General features: G+C 44.2%; 1 protein-coding gene across 1 annotated transcript; it reads left to right on the top strand.

Annotated features, from left to right (window-relative positions):
- Window positions 1-2,359: 2,359 nt before the first annotated feature.
- Window positions 2,360-23,344, top strand: LOC106575196 (anosmin-1). The gene is made up of 14 exons (XM_014151530.3): window positions 2,360-2,617; window positions 6,594-6,641; window positions 11,879-11,938; window positions 12,233-12,455; window positions 12,786-12,970; window positions 13,234-13,363; window positions 13,962-14,173; window positions 14,707-14,839; window positions 18,290-18,421; window positions 20,174-20,262; window positions 20,390-20,561; window positions 20,813-21,033; window positions 21,479-21,620; window positions 22,681-23,344. Exons 1-14 carry the CDS (start codon window positions 2,420-2,422, stop codon window positions 22,770-22,772), a joined length of 2,037 nt encoding a protein of 678 aa, XP_014007005.1. The 5' UTR covers window positions 2,360-2,419; the 3' UTR covers window positions 22,773-23,344.
- Window positions 23,345-24,848: the final 1,504 nt, after the last annotated feature.

Raw genomic sequence — 24,848 nt, 5'->3', positions numbered from 1 at the left:
GTTCACCCACGACTGCGTGGCCAAACACAACTCCAACACCATCATTAAATTTGCTGACGACACAACAGTGATAGGCCTGATCACCGACAACAATGAGACGGCCTATAGGGAGGAGGTCAGAGAACTGGCAGTGTGGTGCCAGGACAACAACCTCTCCCTCAATGTGAGCAAGACAAAGGAGCTGATCGTGGACTACAAGAAAAGGCGGGCCAAACGGGCCCCCACTAACATCGACGGGGGGCTGTAGTGGAGCGGGTCGAGAGTTTCAAGTTCCTTGGTGTCCACATCACCAACGAACTATCATGGTCCAAACATACCAAGACAGTCGTGAAGAGGGCACGACAAAACTTTTTCCCCCTCAAGAGACTCAAAAGATTTGGCATGGGCCCCCAGATCCTCAAAAGTTTCTACAGCTGTACCATCGAGAGCATCCTGACCGGTTGCATCACCACCTAGTATGGCAAATGCTCGGCATCTGACCGTAAGACGCTACAGAGGGTAGTGCGAATGGCCCAGTACATCACTGGGGCCAAGCTTCCTTCCATCCAGGACCTGTATAATAGGCGGTGTCAGAGGAAAGCCCAAAATTGTCAGAGACTCCAGTCACCCAAGTTATAGACTGTTTTCTCTGCTACCGCACGGCAAGCGATACTGGAGCGCCAAGTCTAGGACCAAAAGGCTCCTCAACAGCTTCTACCCCCAAGCCATTAGACTGCTGAATAATTCATAAAAATCGCCACCGGACAATTTACATTGACACCCCCCCCCTTGTACACTGCTGCTACTCGCTGTTTGTTTGTTACCCATGCATAGTCACTTCGCCCCCACCTACATGTACAGATTACCTCAACTAGCCTGTACCCCCGCACACTGACTCGTTACGGTGCCCCCTGTATTTAGCCTCGTTAATGTTATTCTTATTGTGTTACTTTTTATTATTACTTTTTACTTTAGCCTGCTTGGTGAATATTTTCTTCTTCTTGAACTGCACTGTTGGTTAAGGGCTTGTAAGTAAACATTTCACGGTAAAGTCTACACTTGCTGTATTCGGCGTATGTGGTAAATAAAGTTTGATTTGACTTGAGAGGGGCCCCATGCCATTTCTACTAAATACATGATTGCATTTAAACATGCAATTGTGGTCCAAATGACAGAAGACAGAGACTGAGTTACCAAACCCTTCATCATTCACTCTCTGCAATCTCACTCTGTGTAAACTAAAGCTACTGTAAATGGACAGATTGAACCTGACTCTGGTTCTGAACTGCAGCCAGTGTCAGAAACACTCCTCACCTGTAGACTAATTATGACACTGTAGTTAGAAGACAGCACAGCTGCTGTGATTCCACACAGCTCAGCACAGCACCACTCTATAAAACCTAACATAGAAGAGGTATGGGCCAGTCATTATCACCTCAGGAGGCTAATGCACCAAGCGGAGACTATTTTTCAACGAGCATGAGCAAAAAAATACCAACGACGGGAGGATTTCTTCAATATTTCCTACACGTCATATTCTCTCCTTTCCGTGGGCAAGAAAACGGTGCCAAAACGTGGAGAGATACTTTGTGAGATATGGTAGTGGTTAGTTTTTATAGTTTTGTCCATTAAAATGTTGTTTTCTGCTACCGGTGAAAATGATGGGGTTCCCTGGAAACTGTGTAACTTCCCGCCCCCCAGATAGGTTTCCATGAGGCAACAAACTGATTCTACTAGAGAACTACTATGCTATACTAACTATTGTTAGTCAGGTAAGTTTCAATGAATGAATGAATGGACGAATGGATCAATTACTTAATGAATGAATTAATGAAAATGAAGGGATGAATCCCAAATAAGACACAATGAATATGTAGAAAATGAGTTTTTCAGTACAGTCAAGGATAATATTTAAGAGATTATGAAGTGATTGTTGCAGTTGTAGGTTTTTTTTTGGGGGGGGGGCCCAGAAAATGCATTGGGAAAGACCATAAACAGGTGTAGTGAGTGGCAGGTGAACAGGAGCGCTGAGGGGTGGATTATGTCGATTTTGTTAATGTGTTATTACCCTTTATCAAAATGCCCTTTTCATTTGAAGCAGGACATTATCATTAAAGATAATACTAGACCTGGTTTTATAACGTGAGGTAGATTAGCCCTTACATTGAGATTGCAATTTTTGGAGGCTATTTGGCAATCATAACTTCAAATATGTCAGCAATTAAACAATTAGATGGGTACAGTCCAAACTCATCACACACATCATACCTGAGATCATTTCCCGTTTATGGTAGGTGTCTTCCAATGGCAGGCTGAGCTCAGATCCTGGCTCCTCCCTTCGACGTAGAAGTTTCATCAGTTTCCCGGACTGCATCCACAAACTGTCATAAACCCGTCCCGTCGATACGAGGGGACACCCGCAAGAGAAAAGGCCCGGACAATGTCGTTATTCAAAAGTCGAGGTGTATTTGCGAGTCTTGGTTTGTGGAGTATCTTGTTCTTGAGTGTCAACGCGAAGACGAAGAGGAAAGACGAGACCCGGTCGATGAACGACATCTACCGGGGGAGATGTGCGTCTCGGTGCCTCAGCTTGCACAGCACTCGCATAGCGACGCTCTCCAAACGATCTCAGGTGGAGGTAAGGCCAAAACAAGCGGGCGAGCATGCCGCTGTCTTCATGGAATAAAGTCAAAGTTGGATCAAACGCAGGCAATCCGATTTGTTTCTACTGCATTATATAATATTCCCTTTACTTTTTATGCGCAAATGAATTAATAAACAGGAATGTGCTTGAAATAGACATTTTCCATAATTGATAAGAACATGTTTGTTTTTCTTTTCTTTCTTTCTTTATTTAGTTGATTATTAAACGATAACTGAACTTTTGATTTTGGCCTCACAATAACTGCTTTAGATTTGGTACGTTTGCAAGCAAACTAGACACATGATCTATGGACAGTTCAGTATCATGTTCTGACAGAGGAAACTCTCTGTACACTGTACTCCTCATTAGAAAGTTCTCTTTACCATGTCCCATTTTTAAATCTGGTTCTGCATTGAGAAGTGGAGCAACCTACAGGCTGATGGAGAGAGAGAGAGAGAGAGAAGCTTGTTATCCAACTGACGTCCATATCAAGCCCTTCACTACCCCTCCAGTCCTAAGCCTATGACTCTGTGACTGAGCCACCCAGGTCACATGATCAAGTTCATGTCCTCCTTGGATTTACAGATGTCATCTGTAAATAGTCCATCCAACTACCTCATCCCCATATTGTTACTTATTTTTTTGCTCCTTTGCACCCCAGTATCTCTACTTGCACATTCATCTTCTGCACGTCTACCACTCCAGTGTTGAATTGCTAAATTCTAATTACTTCGCCACTACGGCCTATTTATTGCCTTACCTCCCTAATCTTACCTCAAGTGCACACACTGCATATCGATTTTTTTCCTATTGTGTTATTGACTGTACGTTTGTTTGTTCCATGTGTAACTCTGTGTTGTTGTTTGTGTCGCACTGCTTTGCCTTATCTTGGCCAGGTCGCAGTTGTAAATGAGAACTTGTTCTCAGCTGGCCTACCTGGTTAAATAAAGGTGAAATAAACCATACAGTGGACGGAGATAACTTAGCCTTAGCAGTGAACATGCCCAGTTACTCACTATTCAGCCTCAGGATTCAGAAGGATGGTCCTGTGAGAATACCCACTAGCATACTCCCATATAGTAGGCCTATATAGTTTACTGAATGAATTGCTCCATAATGAATATGGAATGGGGAACTAGTGAGCCACATGGCTATTAGCTATGGTTTATTATCATAGGACTGGAACTGCACTGATGTCACATCATTAGCCACACTGTCAAGCACTCGTGACCTCGCTAAGGGTCAGGATATGACCTTTAACCTGTTTAATCACTACTTCCCACGGATCATGTAGCAGGGTCAATGTTAGATTGCGTAGGGCAGTCCATCTATTCCCTCTGCGATGGAATTCCTGTCATGGATCGTAGATCAAGTCTACCCGTTGTAGGAGTGGATAGGATACTATGTCATGTCAGCCTATAAAATGGCTAATTCTTATTGCCAGACTTGGGTTTAGCTACAGTACGCTTCAGCTATACGTTTTCATCAATTCGACACATAGTAATGGACAGGTGAACGTGACTAAAATGAAGCATATTGTTTGAAAGGTCTCTGTTGGCAATGTGCTGGAAGCAGCCATGTGAATACATCTTGGTACAGATCGCTGAATCTATCGTAAACCTTCCATATTGAAAAGTCCCTTTCTGAGATTTTTTAACATGACATAAACTACGTCAGACAGTGAATTCAGATCATGTTAATGCCACCATCAATCTGGATTATATCAAATCAAATGTATTTACATAGCCCTTCTTACAACAGCTGATATCTCAAAGTGCTTATAGTTTTTGGACAGGACCATTAAAGTCTGCTTTGAGCTGGTTCAAACTTAGGCTTGCATCCCAAATTACACTCATTCCCTATGTAGTGCACTACTTTTTACCAGGGCCCACAGGGCTCTGGTGGAAAGTAGTGCACTATATAAGTAATAGGGTGCCATTTAGGGTGTAGTCTTACCCTTGATTTCCAGTCTTTCACGTGTAATATTTCGAAAACAATTGTCTGACTTGTGAGACTAGTTCTGATTTGCGTCAGAGGTCATATTGTGCTCCACTCATTTAGTCAAAGTGACATAACAAAATGCCCTTATCTTTTTTTAATTTGTTTTATTTCACCTTTATCTGTTCTGACTTTCATGTCCCTTGGGCTGCCATAGTAGCCTTCATAACATGGGTATGATGAATTGATGAGTCCCAAATGGTACCCTATTCCCTTCATAATGCACTACTTTTGACCAGAGCCCTATAGGCCTTGTTCAAAAGTAGTGCACTATAATGGAAATATGGTGCCATTTGGGATGCAACCATTTATTGACCTGATAATGACAGAGAGGTCAGATGACTATCCTTGCCTGCACTGTACACATCTGCGTGAACGTGCCTTAGGCATGCTGCAAGAAGGCATGAGGACTGCAGATGTGACCAGGGCAATAAATTGCAATGTCCGTACTGTGAGACGCCTAAGACAGCACTACAGGGAGACAGGACGGACAGCTGATCGTCCTCGCAGTGGCAGACCACGTGTAACAACACCTGCACAGGATCGGTACATCCGAACATCACACCTGCGGGACAGGTACAGGATGGCAACAACAACTCAGACTGTCCGCAATAGGCTGAGAGAGGCTGGACTGAGAGCTTGTAGGCCTGTTGTAAGGCAGGTCCTCACCAGACATCACCGGCAACAACGTCGCCTATGGGCACAAACCCACCGTCGCTGGACCAGACAGGACTGGCAAAAAGTGTTCTTCACTGACGAGTCGTGGTTTTGTCTCACCAGGGGTGATGGTCGGAGCGTTACACCGAGGCCTGTACTCTGGAGCGGGATTGATTTGGAAGTGGAGCTTCCATCATGGTCTGGGGCGGTGTGTCACAGCATCATCGGACTGAGCTTGTCGTCATTGCAGGCAATCTCAATGCTGTGCGTTACAGGGAAGACCTCCTCCTCCCTCATGTGGTACCCTTCCTGCAGGCTCATCCTGGCATGACCCTCCAGCATGACAATGCCACCAGCTATACTGCTCATTCTGTGCGTGATTTCCTGCGAGACAGGAATGTCAGTGTTCTGCTATGACCATCGAAGAGCCCAGATCTCAATCCCATTGAGCATGTCTGGGACCTGTTGGATCGGAGGGTGAGGGCTAGGCCATTCCCCCCAGAAATGTCCGGAAACTTTCAGGTGCCTTGGTGGAAGAGTGGGCTAACATCTCACAGCAAGAACTGGCAAATCCGGTGCAGTCCATGAGGAGGAGATGCACTGCAGTGCTTAATGCAGCAGGTGGCCATACCAGATACTGACTGTTATTTTTGATTTTGACCCCCCCTTTGTTCAGGGACACATTCCATTTCTGTTAGTCACATGTCTGTGGAAAATGTTCAGTTTATGTCTCAGTTGTTGAATCTTATGTTCATCCAAATATTTACACATGTTAAGTTTGATGAAAATAAACACAGTTGACAGTGAGAGGATGTTTATTTTTTTGCCGAGTTTACTACTGACTGTCCTCTTCTCTTCTCTCCCTAGTAATTATACTACTGATTGTCCTCTTCTCTTCTCTCCCTAGTAATTACACTACTGACTGTCCTCTTCTCTTCTCTCCCTAGTAATTATACTACTGACTGTCCTCTTCTCTTCTCTCCCTAGTAATTACACTACTGACTGTCCTCTTCTCTTCTCTCCCTAGTAATTATACTACTGACTGTCCTCTACTCTCTGCTCTCCCTAGTAATTACACTACTGACTGTCCTCTACTCTCTACTCTCCCTAGTAATTATACTACTGACTGTCCTCTACTCTCCCTAGTAATTATACTACTGACTGTCCTCTACTCTCTTCTCTCCCTAGTAATTATACTACTGACTGTCCTCTACTCTCTACTCTCCCTAGTAATTATACTACTGACTGTCCTCTACTCTCTACTCTCCCTAGTTTTATACTACTGACTGCCCTCTACTCTGTTCTCTCATTTCAGAACAATGGATCCCTGGGCTGGTGTCAAAATCATAGACAGTGTGCCAAGGTAATGTACTGATGTTTACATGCATACCATATCTAACATGACAGAAATCGCACAAAACTGAATGATCTATTTTCAGAGAGGAAAAGCTCTCAGGGAAAGTCAGCAGCTGAACAAATAGCATGATAAATCATTGTCATAGTGGTTCTTACACAGTACTCTATGTACCATGCAATACCATACATCACTGTCAGCCAATATACTGCAGCCAGCTATGTACTGTTCTTCTGTAGATCATAGAGCCTACAAAATATATGATTGCAACGTATAGCGACAGGTGCTTTAGATGGATGCTTGGCTGTTAAGCTCCTTGTCTCTCCACTTTGTATTTTCATCAAATACACTTCTGCATATCCCTCTCTGGAAGTCATAATTGTCTTTGGGTAAAGAGGTCCACTCATTTTTGGTAATGAGGACAATAACGTTCTCTAACAGCCCTTCAGTATACTATCCCCACAGTGTACAGAAGTGAAGCTGACATGTTGCCTTTGCGATTATTCCACAGGCTTCAGTATACTGTAGGATACGACAATAGAATGGTTGCACAGTTGTCAAATCTCATAATGCAAAGAGCAGTCAAATACCATTATGAACAATATTATCTTATATGTTATTGATAAATTGAATAATGTTTTTTTTAATAACACGTTCACGCTCGTAGCGATTTATTCTGAAGCCACATTCCTAATCAGTTTCAAATTGTCTTTGTGATTGTTTTGTTGCTTTGTTTACTACAGTATAACACTCTGGTTAGTTGTCTGTTTGTGTCACCGTATGGGAGAGAGAAGCACAACAACACGCGCCTCTCTCTGTGACAGACAGACAGACACACCCCAGGGTAGGCTCGCAGCAGAAACACAGTCAGCCAGGCTCTGACCTCTCTTGGTGGGTCCATGAAAACATTTGGCCAACTTCTCAGCAGATTTCTACAGAACTCCTGAGAGAGTTTTCAACTCAAACTTTAAACCAGGTCAATCCCTGTAGCATGATCGCATCCTCCACACTAGGTCCAACCCGATGTGCTGTTTTTTTGCTCTGTTTTTAATGGTGAAACTGAGCATATAATAAAATTATCAATTTCAGCGCTCTTTTCTTGAAGAGTGATGATAATGTTATTTTATTCTCGTTAAGAAAGTAATAATGCTGTTCTATTCTCGTTAAGAAAGAACACAGCCAATTAGAATCCTCTTCGTTGTGGAATGTTCATTACACGGCAGCTAATTGCCAAATTAGAGGCTCTGAAGTGGAGATGAAGAATCAATTTATTCTCACTAAGGAGATCTTAATGTCTCTGCAGTCTCACTTTAAAAGTAATCTTCCTTTGCTTTCAGTTCAGTTAAGTATCGCCAATGTTTCAGTATATCACTAGAACTCAACATTAGATTTGATTGGCTGCTCAAGGATTTCAGTCTGATTTTAAGGTCTTCCTGAAATGCCACTTGCTACTATGTAAGCTGTAGTTCCAGCTCAACCACAAAATTGGAAGTCAGACCCTCATGTTTTGCAGTATTTGATTACAGGCGATGATTTGTTTCGCTGCGTAAGCCATCGCATGTCTGCATTTGGTGATTGCTTGCAGCAGTGCTTACAGCTACACTAAAAGTCCACCCACAACTTATCGGAGACAACAACAGTGCTGCCGTTTTTTTTTTAAAGCCCTCAGTGATTACATCCAGTAGAGAAATGATAACGTTTGGTCACAATAGTCGGATCATCCTGTACTTTGCCCGTGCTCACTCAGCATCACGTTGTCTCGATGGACCTCCCTGGTAACGATGAGTGACTGTTAATCCGCCTGTCACTATCTCGTCGAGGCAGGCAGTCAATTAAGGCTACTATAGATGATTACCATAGTCTGACACAATAGAGTCCGGTCACATCTTCATTTAAAGGCTTAGCAGGGGATGACAGGATCGCTTCAGTGCCTCATTTAGGAGAGCCGTGGACGGTCATAATTGCCAGGCCATTACACCGGGCTGCCTGTCAGCCTCTCAGCTCTGCAGATATGAATGCTTAGTTGAGGTCATTATTTTTTATCACCTCACGACAAGCCACGGCTCCTTCAGATTGGCGTTTAGGCAGCACTTGGGAGTCATTAGTGTACCAACTAACACTTACTGGTCTAGCAGTTGGGATGACGCGGCCCTAAGGACTAAAAACAAGGCTGAAATGGCACCCTATTCCATATATAGTGCACTACTTTTGACCAGAGCCCTATGCAGGCAATAGGGTGCCATTTCTAACACGCCACATTAATGCATCTTCTTCCTTCCACCACAGACATGACCATGTGAAGTAATGAACAGTGTTAGCACTACAGAGAACTGGCACAGGATTGTCCTCTTGTGAAAGTCTCTGGAACCCCCCCAAAGCCTGTTCAATTTGTAGAAACAGGAAGGGAGAGACAAAGGCAGGGTCTTTTTTCTCCAGGGAGAGTGTCATCTGGGCACGGTATCAAACACGGTTGTGTGCTACAGTACAGCCAGTGTGCATCCCAAATGGCACCCTTTTCCCTATTTAGTGCATTTATTTTGACCAGGGCCCATATGGCGTTGGTCAAAAGGAGTGCACTGTATAGAGAACAGGGTGCCATTTGAGAAGCAGGCTCGGTCTACACCACCCAAACAGAACAGCAGCGTTATGCACGGTTCAGAAGTCACTGAGGCCATTATCTACTGTCGTTCAGAGAGGAAACGGTTCGCTCTTGTCCTACTGCATACTGAAATGGCCATGCTGATGCTTTTCGTGTTTACCCTGGTTCCTTTGTAAAACAAAGCAGGTTTTCCTGTGTTCAAAATTAAGAGTAAGCGTTATTGACTTTAAAATGTCTATCAAATTTCTGCCATTAAGGGGTAATACTCCTTTGTCTTTTGCCATCAGTGGAAGAGAGTCCTTAGGTGTTCTGTAAATTCCTAGACATTCTATTAGAGTCCTAGAACTCTGCTTTATTTGCAGTCGGTCGCTAGTGAAAAGGAATGCTTGGTTTGAGTTTGAAATGGGGCGGAAAACAAAGCGTAGCCGAGAGGCACAATAAGAACGAGGAGACGAGAGAGCCTGAGCGTCAGTTGGGATTAGAGGAAGAATCTCAAGTTGGAGACCAGAGAAGGGAGATAAGAGATGACAGGACAGGGACACTCATAGTACGGCATGGTATTAGGCTATGGCAGGGAGCCGAGGATCTAGACGCTATGGGAGAGCTTTAGACATGCAGTACACTGTAGTATGGAGGGACTGTAGGAGAGATAAAGCGAGGACAGGGTACCACAGGAGAGTAGAGGGGTAAGAGAGAGCTAGTTGAATGTATGAGCAATGTATGAGCATGTGTTACTGAATGGGAAAGGGTACAACGTCAGCCTGCAGCAGTTTCAGGATTTTCCTTCCATACAAGTAGCAGTGGGGCCTGGGGCGAGCTCGGCAGGGTCTCCGCATTTCCCCCACCATAAAGTGGGCACCTCAGCTGCATTTAACGGGTGCCTCCTTCCTTCACATTATTCAGAGTTTCCGACAACTACCAACACTCTCCACCCCATTCCACCCCTCACACACTTACTCACGCTCACACACGCTCAGACACACTCACACACACTCACACTCACACACACACACACACACACACACTTGCTCATGTTTTCACAGCAACTGAAGATAAATGTGTTTCCCACTCTCATTCCGACCAAAACGTTGCCCCAGGATAACTCCAATCTTCACGCCTTGAAAACCTTCAACAACGCATTACATGGTTGAGGTTTTCTCTAGAAGGTTGTAGGAGTGTATTGGACATGCTGTTATACTTGTGTCAAGGCATAAGTAAGTAAGAAATAATAACCATAAGCATACCGAGTTTCTATACTGAACACAAATATAAACGCAACATGTAAAGTGTTGGTCCCATGTTTCATGAGCTGAAAAAGATCCCAGAGATTGCCAAGACAATCCATCCACCTGACAGGTGTGGTATATCAAGAAGCTGATTAAACAGCATGATAATTACAAAGGTACACCTTGTGCTGGGGACAATAAAAGGCCACTCTAAAATGTGCAGTTTTGTCACACAATGCCACAGATGTCTCAAGTTTTGAGGGAGTGTGCAATTGGCATGCTGACTGCAGGAATGTCCACCAGAGCGGTTGCCAGAGAATTGAATGTTCATTTCTCTAACATAAGCCGCCCCCAACGTCTTTTTAGAACATTTGCCGGTACGTCCAACCGGCCTCACAACCACAGACCACATGTAACAACGCCAGCCCAGGACCTCCACATCCGGCTTCTTCACCTGCGGGATCGTCTGAGACCAGCCCCTTGGACAGCTAATGAAACAGGAGTATTTCTGTCTGTAATAAAGCCCTTTTTGTGGGGAAAAACTTGTTCTGATTGGCTAGGCCTGGCTCCCAAGTGGGTGGGCCTATGCCCTACCAGGCCCACCCATGACTGCGCCCCTGCTCAGTCATGTGATATCTATAGATTAGGGCCTATTTATTTATTTAAATTGACTGATTGCCTTATATGAAATGTAACTCAGTAAAATCATTGAAATTGTTGCATGTTGCGTTTATATTTTTGTTCAGCATAGTTAAACCTGGATATCAAATGGATATTGTTACTGTAATATGGTAACTTTCAAATTACCCCTAGAGCCACCAGCCTTACTGTACATTGTGATGCAATATTCCCCACTGCCTTCCTCCATGGCTACCAACCACGGTGTTTCATTGCAGCATGAAATTGGAAATGTGAATATTCCCCTGGGCAACCTATCCTGGGTTACTCATGCAGGAAGAGTGTCTCTCAGGGGACAAGGACAGCAGTACAGATCTACAAGCCGCTACAGGAAGCACATGGTTAATAACAAACACACTGTGGAAGAGTGGTGTTCTTTGATTTTCAAACATCCTATTTATTTCCCTTAAACTGATGTTCCCCAAATGAAATGTGGGTCCAGCAACCGACTGTCAAGTTCTTTAGCTGTTCTCTCCTCAAGAGAGTCAGGAACACCGACAAGGCCACAGATGTAAGATGCATACAAAGATTCCTCCCAATAAACCTCAAACTGCTAAAGTTTGTGGTAACATTTTTTGCTGTTATATTGAGGGAGATTGAGGGCAGAAGAAGTATTCAAGTATTTGTTTTGAATACCGTGGTGACAGGTTTTTAATTTATTAAGCTGCTTCAGAAATCTCCAGTGGTGGCATGGAAGGTGTAACAAGCCCTCACCTCCATCTCTGTTTCTCTCCCCTTCAAAGTGCTTGGAACCCTGCAAGGCCTCCTGGGACCTGAAGAGCCAGTGCCGGGAGCTTTGTGAGGTATGATGACTTTTGACAGCCTCCCACTTCGTTAAGTTAGGGGGGAGGAACGCGCTGAGGAGAGGCTTCATGTTGAGAGGCTAAATTAGTAGAGTTCAGTTCAGATTATCCTCCATAGACATTTTTTTGGCAAAGGTAATCAGACACAGACATATTTTACCTCAGTGCTTCTTCAATTTCCTTACTTAGTTTTTCTGCGTGTTATTTTAGTAGTAAAGCATCTGTGCTTTCTAACACACTCTCTCTCTCTCTCTCTCTCTCTCTCTCTCTCTGTCCCCCAATCCTCCACCCCAGCGCTCAATTCCCAAGAAGCACTGGGAGTGTGTGACGAGTTGTGAGTTCCTGCGCTCGGTGGTGGCAGTGAAGCAGGGTGACTGCCCTGCCCCTGAGAAGGCCAGCGGATTTGCGGCGGCGTGTGTGGAGGGATGCGAGGAGGACAGAGAGTGCTCTGCCCAGAAGAAGTGCTGTTCCAACGGCTGTGGGCACACCTGCCAACCTCCCAAGAACCTTAACAAAGGTACAGCAACCTCCAGTACATACAGTATGTTTAGTAAAATAGACAGGAAACTACAGTATGTACATTTTTTGTTGGTTGGTTACAACCAATATATTATCTGCAACCAATTTGTGGGCCAATTCAAAGACGAGATAAAAAAACCTAACTTTCGCTTAGATAATTCACTGATGTCAGTGGAAGGTTCGAATCCCTGAGCTAACTATGTAAAAAATCTGCCGATGTGCCCTTGAGCAAGGCACTTAGCCCTAATTGCTCTGAATAAGAATGTCTGCTAAATGACTAAAATCGAATGATCACATGACCTTGAAACGACCCACTTCACCCTTCCAGGAGCCCCTCTGAAGCCCAGGAAGGAGCTGAGTTTTGAGGAGCTGAGGTCTGGCCAGATGGAGGTGAGCTGGTCCTCCCGATTCAACGTGTCGGCCGAGCCGGTCATCTACGTGGTCCAGAGGAGGTGGAACTACGGGATCCAACCCAGCGAGGACGCTGCTACACAGTGGGAGGTGGTAGCTCAGGTTAGTCATCCTTTTTTGGGGATGCTTACTTATTAATACTGGATTTAGTTGATTATAAGGGGACAAATGAGTGTAATCTACCTAGAATTCAATGTGTGGCAATGTATTGATTGTTCATGAAGTTAAACATCTCTCTCTCTCTCTCTCTCTCTCTCTCTCATACATATACATATATATATATATATCTATATATCTATATATATATATATATATATATATATATATATATATATATATATATATATATATATATATATATATAGACCACGAAGGAGAAAGCGCGGCTGGCTGATATCCGGGCAGGCCGGTGGTACCAGTTCAGAGTGGCAGCAGTGAACGTCCACGGGACCAGAGGGTTCACCACTCCCAGTCGCCACATCCACACCAAGAAAGGTGTGCTTGTGTGTCTGCTTGCGTGTGTGTGTGAGGCTGGCTTAAACAACCTGGGGTGATATTGTACTGACTGTAATGAAGATGAATACAGACTAATTACATTGGCTTTTGGCCATTTCTGAAGTGCTGTATTGTGCTTAAGCCCCCTAGAGCTGTAATACCTTCCAGTCAATGTATGAATAGCTTTAATAGACAGTTACTAAAGCTTAATGTATTTGGCAGCTGTAATGTGCGGTGTAGGTTAGCTGTGCTGCATTTGTCAGTGAGAATGCCTCAAAGATTGATTGACCTTTTACTGCAGTGGGTTAAATCAGAATCACACAGAGTGTTTCTTGGTAGTCTTAAACAAATCTACTTTGAAACAGAAGTATACACCTCACACACGTGGTTATGGGCTTTAATAAAAGAAGACCCCTGTACCATGTCAGATATAGAGTTTAAATGTATTACATTTTGAGTTTGCATCCCAATATTACACTTTATATGCATCACAGAAGACTGAAATATAACAAAACGGTTTAACATAGAAACACCGGAAACACTACTGATGTCTACTTCAGACCAATGACACCTGATTGATTAATGATGTCGTCCCCAGACCCCTCCAGCCCCCCTGCCCCATCTGAGCTGAGGATGTCCAACGTGACCTTTGGCCCCGGCGGCAGGGCGGTGTCGGTCCGGCTGCGCTGGTCCATCCCCTCAGACCTGGATGTCCCTGTACACCACTACAAGGTGTCCTGGAGCTGGGCCACAGGCAGCACTGGGGCCACAGCACCACCTAAGACAAAGAGGAGGAAGATGGTCAATGGGGTAAGTCGTAGAGTAAGGCCCCTACCTTGACATGTTGGGCCCATGTGGTAGGTCAGTCATACCAATAGAAATGGAATGACTTGGTCTGAGGGGCTTTGGCGGTCTAGTCATACTATTTCTAGAAACTAAAAGGGTTCTTCGGTTGTCCACATAGGAGAACCCTTTTGGAACCCTTTTTCTACCCTGACATGTAGGCACTCATTAACATGTGACATTCCCTGGGACAATGTAGAGTGGACGCCTGTTCTTTCTTTCCTCAAGCCACAACAAATGTAATGGAAGGATAAACAATGGCAGTGTGTGTGGCTTTGATGGCATAAACCCTCCAATCGCATGGTGCTTAGTGCTTACACACCAAACCAAGCAATTGTATAGTTGTCGCCTCTGGCAAATGAATCGCAAATTGATGCTATTAAATTCAAAGTTATTGCTGTGGTTATTGGACCTACTTTGTACCTTTTATTGTGTGGATGCAGAGGACACAGCACGGTCTTCCTGACCCCATAACCCCTCTGTCCTGTGTGTGTATCCAGGGGCAGAGCTATGTGGAGCTGGAGAGTCTGCGAGCTAACAGGAGTTACAGTGTGGAGCTACAGGCCGTGTCCTACTGGAGACAGACTCCACTGAAAAGTCCCAAAGCCACCCTGCACTTCAACACACGACACAGTACGTCAACAACAGTCTTATAAGCTGTCATTTGTTAAGGAAAATATTTGATAATTAGGCTCCCCAAATCCTGGGAACATTCTCAAAGTTCCCTGGTTTTTCCAGAAATCCCGGTTGGAGGATTTACAGGATTTTCCAACTCTATTAAATATTTACCCAGTATATTGAGGTTGGAAGCGTGATACACTACATGACCAATAGTCTGCTTGTCGAACATTTTATTCCAAAGTTGCTAGGGCTGTGACTGTATTACCGCGACACCGCCGGTCACGAGTCATGACTGTAGTCAAATACCGTTTATCACGGTAATTAGTCTTCTCCAAGCTCTGATGCTGCTGATGGTCATTATTAGCCTACCAAACTTGCTGACTGCCTGGTACTCAGCATCAATGCAATTGTAATCGAAAATCTAATCAAGCACTTTATGAGAGCCAATGAGCTCATATTGCGCAACATTTCTATAGGCTATGCAATTGCGTGAGAAAACAGAGTGATGGCCTCTATTAAAAAGAGGAGGATCCCATCAGCTTTCTATAGGCTAGGCCTACTATATTTATTTCTCAACTTTCCTAATATTAAGCACATTATTTATCTTTCCAACAGGAGTATAGCCTTCCTGGCTGGCGTGAAAATGAACCACGGGAAAAGCGTCCTCTGTTCGCCGTTTAAGTGCATAGATGGCATATATTTGTTCCACTGCCCCTGTTTCGAGACATGTGCATGATAATGGTCCATTTTAAATCAAAACAAATTTCACACATATATTATTTAGTATATGTAAAGACAAGATTAAATTAAGAATAGTCTGATGGGTGACAATGTTAGCCTATCACTTGTGAATTCTATATTATCACTTGTGAATGATGCCCAGCATAAGAAACAATGCCTTTTTTTTGCGACTTTTTCCAATCATAGTCGCACACAGAGCCCATATGCCTGTTTTGATAAGGTTTGTATCACAACTAAAGTGACCAAATAACTTCTTAAAATGAAGCACATTAATCTGCTTTACAAGGGGAGTAGAGCCTAACTGGCATACATAAGCAGCGCGTGAGTTTCAGGTTTGGGGAAGTACATTTTCACCATAAAATGGCACCTTTATAGTAAAAGCATTACATGCATAATCACATTTGGGGTCATGGCCGCAAAAGGCCTGGATTTATTTAGGGGGCATTACGGCCACACAAAGGGGATGCCGCCAGGAAATTCTTCATACTATTATTCTTTATACTATTAAATAATATTAAATAATGCCACTGAATTGTAAGCAAATCATATCTGCTAAATGAACTAGTGTAGCCCACAACCATATGACATAGCCAGATCAGGGCCTAGCATCAGGACAACTCAGAGTATACTATTGTAATGGGCCTGTGTGTATCTGGTGTGGAGGAGTCAGGCGCAGGACAGCAGATATGAGTAAGGAACGTAATTTACTCAAGGAATCAATAAATACAACACAATAAACTAGCGCACAATAACGGGCCGTATACATACAAACAATCACTCACAAAAAAACATGGGGGAACAGAGGGTTAAATAATGAACAAGTAATTGGGGGATTTGAAACCAGGTGTGTAAAACAAAGACAAAACAAATGGAAAATGAAAAGTGGATCGGCGATGGCTAGAAGGCCGGTGACGTCGACCGCCGAACGCCGCCCGAACAAGGAGAGGGACCGACTTCGGCGGAAGTCGTGACAACTATTCTGTTCTTCTGAAATAGACTACAGTTTCTTTAGACCTGTCTAAAATAAATCATGGATTTATTGTGATGGTTTAGGCTATATTAAATGGATTTATTAGACTTTTTAAAATGTAGATGTTCCAAAGGTCTGAATCAGTGGCTTGTAGGCTATGCGTGGAAGCCAGAATTTGCTAAATGTGTTTATGTTAATTAACGGTCAATTACCGTGAGACCAGCAGTTATTTGCTTGACAATCACTGGCTGACAGAACTTCATGACTGACACAGTTGAGAAATAAATAGTTGGTCCCCCTTTTGCTGCTATAACACTCTTCTGGGAAGGCTTTCCACTAGATGTTGGAACATTGCTGCGGGGACTTGCATCCATTCAGCCACAAGAGCATTAGTGAGGTAGGGCACTGATGTCGCAGTCGGCGTTCCAATTCATCCCAAAGGTGTTCGATGGAGTTGAGGTCAAGGCTCTGTGCAGGCCAGTCAAGTTCTTTCACACCAATCTTGACAAACCATTTCTGTATGGACCTCGCTTTGTGCACGGGGGCATTGTCATGCTGAAACAGGACAGGGTCTTCCCCAAACCGTTGCCACAAAGTTGGACACACATAATCGTCTAGAATGTCATTGTATGCCGTAGCGTTAAGATTTCCCTTCACTGGAACTGAGGGGCCTAGCCTGAACCATGAAAAACAGTCACAGACCTTTATTCCTCGTCCACCAAACTTTACAGTTGGCACTATGCATTGGGGCAGGTAGCATTCTCCTGGCATCCGCAAAACCCCAAGTTCGTCCGTCGGACTGCCAGATGGTGAAGCGTGATTTATCACTCCAGAGAACGCATTTCCACTGCTCCTGGGTCCAATGGCGGTGAACTTTACACCACTCCAGCCGACGCTTGGCATTGTGCATGTTGATCTTAGGCTTCTGTGCGGCTGCTCGGCCGTGGAAACCCATTTCATGGAGCTCCAGACTAATAGTTATTGTGCTGACGTTGCTTCCAGAAGCAGTTTGGAACTCGGTAGTGAGTGTTGCAACCGAGGACAGACGATTTTTACGCGCTTCAGCACTCGGTGGTTCCGTTCTGTGAGCTTGTGTGGCCTACCACTTTGCGGCTGAGCCGTTGTTGCTCCTAGACGTTTCCACTTCACAATAACAGCACTTACAGTTGGGCGGAAATTTGACGAACTGACTTATTGAAAAGGTGGCATCTTATGATGGTGCCACGTTGAAAGTCACTGAGCTCTTCAGTAAGGCCATTCTACTGCCAATGTCCGTCTATGGAGATTGCATGGCTGTGTGCTCGATTTTATACATCTGTCAACAACCGGTGAGGCTGAAATAGCCGAATCCACTAATTTGAAGGGGTGTCCACATACTTTTGTATATACCGTATTGTGTATGTACATTGGATGGTGCCCTCATTGATCATGTCCCCGCTTAAAATTATCTTGTTATCTGGATTGACGGAAAAGGCTAATTGAGGATCTTTTTACTGAAGAGTGTGTTTGTTTCCTATGAATGTGTTTTGCATTTTGTGTATTGATGTGAATATTGATGTGTATATTGATGTGTATATTGATGTGTATATTGGTGTGTATACAGGGCTGATCTGTGAAAGAGACCTTGGTCTCAGCATGACTCCCTGTCAAGATGAGGGTAAAAAGGGAAAGCTATAATGTTTTGGCATGTAGTGTATGTTTGCATATGATCTAACATCGCTTTGTTCCCATTTTCATTGTTCCACAATCAGGGGAGGAGCAGAGGTCTGGTGTCCGCCCGGTCCCCGTCTCCGAGGGCCTTATCCCTGATGTGCTGGATGTGGGCACCCCCTTCTACCAGGACGGCCAGCTGCAGGTCCGGGTCTACTGGCAGAGGAGCACAGGTATGCAGGGGGAAACCTAGACACAGCCACACACGCACGAATGTATGCACGCATAGGCACACACACACACACACACACACACACACACACACACACACACACACACACACACACACACACACGCAAGCACACACACACACATTTGATTTGGCTTTTGATAAGAACAGCAGTGTTGCTGAGGAAATAATCCTCTAACCACCACCTCCCTATCGTTATGTAAACAGAGAGATTATCGTAAATGTACAGGCTGCTTGTGTGTAATTAAACAAACAAAAGGCTGAAACAAAAGGCTGCTTTCTTACAAGCTGATAAGATGCGTAGAAGTACGTCCTGAATCCTGTTCATGCAGGAACATGAGCAGAGTAAGCTAGCATCGCTGACTCACTGGGCTACCCAGAACACACACACTGGGCTACCCAGAACGCACACACTGGGCTACCCAGAACGCACACACTGGGCTACCCAGAACGCACACACTGGGCTACCCAGAACGCACACACTGGGCTACCCAGAGCGCACACACTGGGCTACCCAGAGCGCACACACTGGGCTACCCAGAGCGCACACACTGGGCTACCCAGAGCGCACACACTGGGCTACCCAGAGCGCACACACTGGGCTACCCAGAACACACACACACTGGGCTACCCAGAGCACACACACACTGGGCTACCCAGAACATACACACACTGGGCTACCCAGAACACACACACACTGGGCTACCCAGAACACACACACACTGGGCTACCCAGAACACACACACACTGGGCTACCCAGAACACACACACACTGGGCTACCCAGAACACACACACACTGGGCTACCCAGAACGCACACACTGGGCTACCCAGAACGCACACACTGGGCTACCCAGAACGCACACACTGGGCTACCCAGAACGCACACACTGGGCTACCCAGAACGCACACACTGGGCTACCCAGAACGCACACACTGGGCTACCCAGAGCGCACACACTGGGCTACCCAGAGCGCACACACTGGGCTACCCAGAGCGCACACACTGGGCTACCCAGAGCGCACACACACTGGGCTACCCAGAGCGCACACACACTGGGCTACCCAGAACACACACACACTGGGCTACCCAGAACACACACACACTGGGCTACCCAGAACACACACACACTGGGCTACCCAGAACACACACACACTGGGCTACCCAGAACACACACACACTGGGCTACCCAGAACACACACACACTGGGCTACCCAGAACACACACACACTGGGCTACCCAGAACACACACACACTGGGCTACCCAGAACACACACACTGGGCTACCCAGAACACACACACTGGGCTACCCAGAGCACACACACTGGGCTACCCAGAGCACACACACTGGGCTACCCAGAGCACACACACTGGGCTACCCAGAACACACACACTGGGCTACCCAGAGCACACACACTGGGCTACCCAGAGCACACACACTGGGCTACCCAGAGCACACACACTGGGCTACCCAGAACACACACACTGGGCTACCCAGAGCACACACACTGGGCTACCCAGAACACACACACTGGGCTACCCTAACTGAGGAACGGCTTCTCTTACATTTTGCATCAAATAATCTGTTCTGTCTGAACAAGTTGAGCTTTATAAGTTAACTATTGACTCTTATTTTGAAAGGACAATGTGTGCTTTGTCACCAGTGTTATGCGACAAATCGGCAGTTGATTGATAATGAATGATTATTGATTGATACTACTTTCAATTTCTCTCAGATCCCACTGTAGTTCGGTATCGTGTCCAGTGGGTACCAGAGTACTGTGGACACAACCAGACCAAAGGAGTGGACAAGATCATCACACAGGTAACCAGTTTCATTCAGCCAACAACCGATTTATGGTGAAACTAAGACAAAGGGTATATATCTCTATTGAAGTTACAGTATAGGCTGCTCTCATCATATCTGAGTCGCTGTCTTTAACCTCTTATAGGAGGGCTTTGCCAGCCTCCCCGGCCTACTCTTCTCCTGTAAGTACAGAGTGAACCTCCAGCCACTGGGTACTAAGGAACGTGCCCAGGCAGAAACCACCTTCTTCTTTACCCCCTCCTGTGCCAGCATCAGGGCCAAGAGCCCCAAACACATAGCCTGTCCCGGCCAGGAAGGTGAGACACCACTGACCACCCAAAGACCACTTTGGTCACTTTGTCATTGACCTAGTGACCCTTTAATTCACATGTCCATTGGTGTACATCTCTATGTTTGAGATGAACTACATTGAAGTCGGACTGAATCACTGATCTACACGTCACCTTGCATCCTAAATAACTAGTCATTATGTGATCAAGATTTGCAATTCTGCGCATTGCTTTGCTCAAACTGATCCCCTCAAACACTCTGTATGTTTGTCCCATAGGAAGTCCTCCTCCGAAGGTGCTGTCCAAGGCAGAGAACCTGACCGCCTCCTTCATGGCCCACAAGGGTAACGTCACAGCTGTGTTTACATGGGAGGTGTCTGCGCCACTCCCACCCCGACAGCTCCACGGGTTCCAGGTCACATGGGCGGAAGTGACCTCAGCCAGTCGCCATAACAACCTTCCCAACAGCCTAATCTCACAGTCCCAGATACTACCACCAGTAAGTCCATCAGTATAAACCCAAATAGTGCTTTCCCACTGGGCATAGACGTCATTCAGCGTCTTTTCCACGTTGGTTCAACATAATTTCATTGAAATTACGTGAAAACAACGTCGATTCAACCAGTGTCTCCCCAGTGGGGTGCCACCATAACTGGAAACCCATATCAACTCAATGAATTTGCCCACCTTCATGCAACAAATCTGACCATTTGTCTCAGGAAATCAAAATTCCCATAAATAACCAACAAATGTCTAAGTAACCCATTTTCATTTTCACAAATTCCCATGATTTGTTGCGGTTTAAATAAGTAGTTTCGCGGCAAAGGGGGGGGGGATGTGTAGTAGAGTAAGGTGACCAAAACATCCATATAGGAAAAAGCCAACCACCTCCCCCTTTTAACAGTTAATGAGCCCCTGTATTGTTGTCTTCCCTCTTCTCTCAGGAGCGTAATGTCCTGGTAGTGTCAGGTCTGCAGCTAGCCACCCTCTACAGGCTGGAGATCCAGGTGATTGGAGCAGGAGGAGAGGGTCCTGCCACCACTAAGACCTTTTCCACTCCCGACATCTCACCAGTCCTGCAGCACAGTAAGATCACTGATTGGATTATCTTGCTCTTTTCCAAACGCTAAAAGAGATTTACAATGAGGCATTCCCTGTGGCTCAGTTGGTAGAGCATGGTGTTTGCAACGCCAGCATGGTGTGTGCACTGCCAGGGTTGTGGGTTCGATTCCCACGGGGGGCCAGTACAAAAAATAAAAAAATAAAAATGTATGCATTCACTACTGTAAGTCGCTCTGGATAAGAGCATCTGCTAAATGACTAAAATGTAAATGTAAAATACGCACATGCACAACCACTGATAACTGATGTTCTCTTAAACATGGCCAGTTTGATAGGTGTTAGAAAATGTAATGTAAAAATTGGGTGATGTTGCAGTCTGACTAGGGTTGCAAAGGGAGAGTATATTACTGGAAACTTTCGAAGTCTACCAGTAAACTACCATAATTCTGTAACTTTCAGGGAATGTATGGAATTTTACCATACGACATCTAGTGGCCTTTTTGGGTACTGCCGACTATCTCTGGCCCTCTGTGTGGCCTCCTGTAAAATATATGACAAAAAATCCAATAAGATGATTTTAAAATAAATAAATGAATGACAAAGCTATAAAACTTTATTCTAAATATAAACCAACTTAGTATGTGTTTAATATGAGGATTTCAGCATGAACTAACCTTTATATTTTTTACTCATTTATTTATTTGACTATATCAATATGTTTTTGCTGTAAATGTTTTGGGTACAAACTGATTGTAGTTGGAAGAGCTGCAGAGTTCATTGAAAATAATGCCATTATTGATTTGATGCTTTTTTCATTACTGACGCTATTTTATCTTGAACCATATGGTCTATCCACTAGAAACTCATGGACAATATGGACACAGATATAATAAATGTATACTTTATATATGAATAAAAATATGTTTGTTATTCAAGTATAAATCACTAAAGTTTCCATAGATTATCTGTTAATTGCCATTATTACTGAAGAATCTGGTAACTTTCGTAAATTACCGGTAGCTTTGTAACCCTAACTTTGACCGTGTCGTTGACTTGTTTGGCCTATCTCAATGTGACCATTCAGGACCAAGACTCAGGAATCATCACCAGCACCAGCCCAACATAGAGGCACTGAGAGATCAGCTGACCAGAGCTGACCGGACTGCACAGAACTAACCTCCCAGACTCAGGACACTGGACAACAGCCACCGACAGAAGGGAGAAGGGTCCTCTTTCAGACACTACTCAGTCATGCCTCTACTGCTGTATGTACACCCTACCAATCAAAGAAATTGCTAACAAGTAGCCCACCGATAAACAGTTCACCCAAACCTTCAATGAGGAAATGCTTCTGAATGTTGCATGTGGATATGAGTCGTTATACAGTAGATTAAGATTCCTTACAGACCTTGGCTTTGCATGTAAAATCCTAGTGTTTCTGGCATGAAATGGTTTGTATTACAACCTCCCTCTCTCCGACAAATAGACAATGACTTGTCACTGTTAATTAATAAAAAATGTTAACATAAAAGTTATATCATTTTACGTTTTAGTAGGCTGAAGATGTCATATTGTGTCCCAACTCTCATGTACTGTAAATGGTGTACATACATTTAGTCAATCATTTATTTATGTCACAGTGGTTTATTTGTATGTATTACTGTGTTTATGCTTTCCAATTCACCCTTTTGTGAACTGACATACTCTGTATAGAAATGTTTTAAGTAAAAGTAAATTCCATGTCAAAAGCGTTGTGTCTGTGCATATTTTATACTGTATGGTTCAAAAGTCCATGGTTATAAACCAGAGAAAATAGACGACCATTGTGTTTCTTTTGAGATGATAGCTTGTTTGGTGTGCAAACGAAAGGTTAGCTGTTGAAACACAGGTCTCCTGGGGACGTGTGGAAACACAAACACACACACCACCAGGCAACACAGTCTGTCAGCGTTCTATACCCACGGTGCATGGCTTCACACTTATTCCTATTCAACCCAACCAACTGGGTCTCTGTGTTTCTGCCTGTCTAACTACACTATGTGTGCACATGCATCTGAATATGACTCTGCTATGGTCTCTCGCTCTCTCTCTCTCTCTCTCTCTTTCTCTCTCTCTCGCTCTCTCTCTCTCTCTCTCTCTCTCTCTCTCTCCTCTCTCTCTCTCTCTCTCTCTCTCTCTCTCTCTATTTTTTCCGTCTTTGGGGTCCTTTACCTGTTTATTTTTATCCTATGAGGGAGTTGGTTCACACATTGAAGAAATCCCTCCTTGCTGCTCTTTATGCTAATGCAGATATCATTTGCTGTCTATGGCATGTAATGGTGTAAAACACTTGTGTGAACAGTAAACAGCTGAACCCTCTTGTAAACACTGTACTGGAAGGCTATTTAGTATAAGGAAAGAATGACCTTGCGGTGATCATAACAAACTCTATCCAGCTCCATCCTGGCTCAGGATTAATGACTGTGGTTTAAGACTGTGATCCTTCTATGCCCAAACACGTTTATGACCTTCCCCAGAGAGGTCATAAGAGAGATCAAGAGAGATGAGGCAGAAACATAGAAGGAGAGATGGAAAAAGAAGGAAGGACGGAAGGAAGGAAGGAAGGAAGGAAGGAAGGAAGGAAGGAAGGAAGGAAGGAAGGAAGGAAGGAAGGAAAAGGGACAACATATGGGATGTATATGATGGTTAAAATATTAAAATATATTTCTCATATTTCTTTAACTTTTAGCACCTAGCAAATAACTTCAAAATGATAACCTAGCAACCAACTAACTTCAAAATATATATTTTTAACGCTGGCCTTATCCTTGATACCTCCACCTTTGTCCTCTGTTTTTACCACCATGACACAAACCTGTATCCTCATTGGGGGAAAAAATATGATTTATCATTCTACAAGGTCATCTTTGTGAATGAGGAAATATCCAATGTTGATATGTCAAGCTTATGTTACTGTATATATTAATGTTATACTGGTAAATGACTTAAATGTAAATGTAAATGTAAAATGTAAATGGTAACTGCCAAAATAATGGAAACGTGAGTAAATGAGGGATACAAATCCTATTGAAGCAGGTGCTTCCACAAAGGTGTTGTCGTGTCTTTGGGGTACCATTAAACTGAAGACATGTTTATCAATTAACTCCCTGTAATTATTATCACGCGATCAAACTGATTCATCGTTTAATTGTAATTAACTAGGAGATCGGGGCACCAAGGAAAATATTCAGATTACAAAGTTATAATTTTCCT

This window comes from Salmo salar, chromosome 17, assembly GCF_965601325.2.
Source record: "Salmo salar chromosome 17, fSalSal1, whole genome shotgun sequence".
In the NCBI taxonomy this organism is placed as follows: Eukaryota; Metazoa; Chordata; class Actinopteri; order Salmoniformes; family Salmonidae; genus Salmo; species Salmo salar.
The sequence above is the reverse complement of the archived record's forward strand: the minus strand, read 5'-3'. Positions and strand labels throughout refer to the sequence as shown.

Coding starts and splice junctions, on each gene's coding strand:
- LOC106575196 (XM_014151530.3), top strand. CDS start 2,420: ATGTCGTTATTCAAAAGTCGAGGTGTATTTGCGAGTCTTGGTTTGTGG. Junction 12,971..13,233: donor AGTGGGAGGTGGTAGCTCAG/GTTAGTCATCCT, acceptor ATATATATATAG/ACCACGAAGGAGAAAGCGCG. Junction 21,034..21,478: donor AGTCCCAGATACTACCACCA/GTAAGTCCATCA, acceptor CTCTTCTCTCAG/GAGCGTAATGTCCTGGTAGT.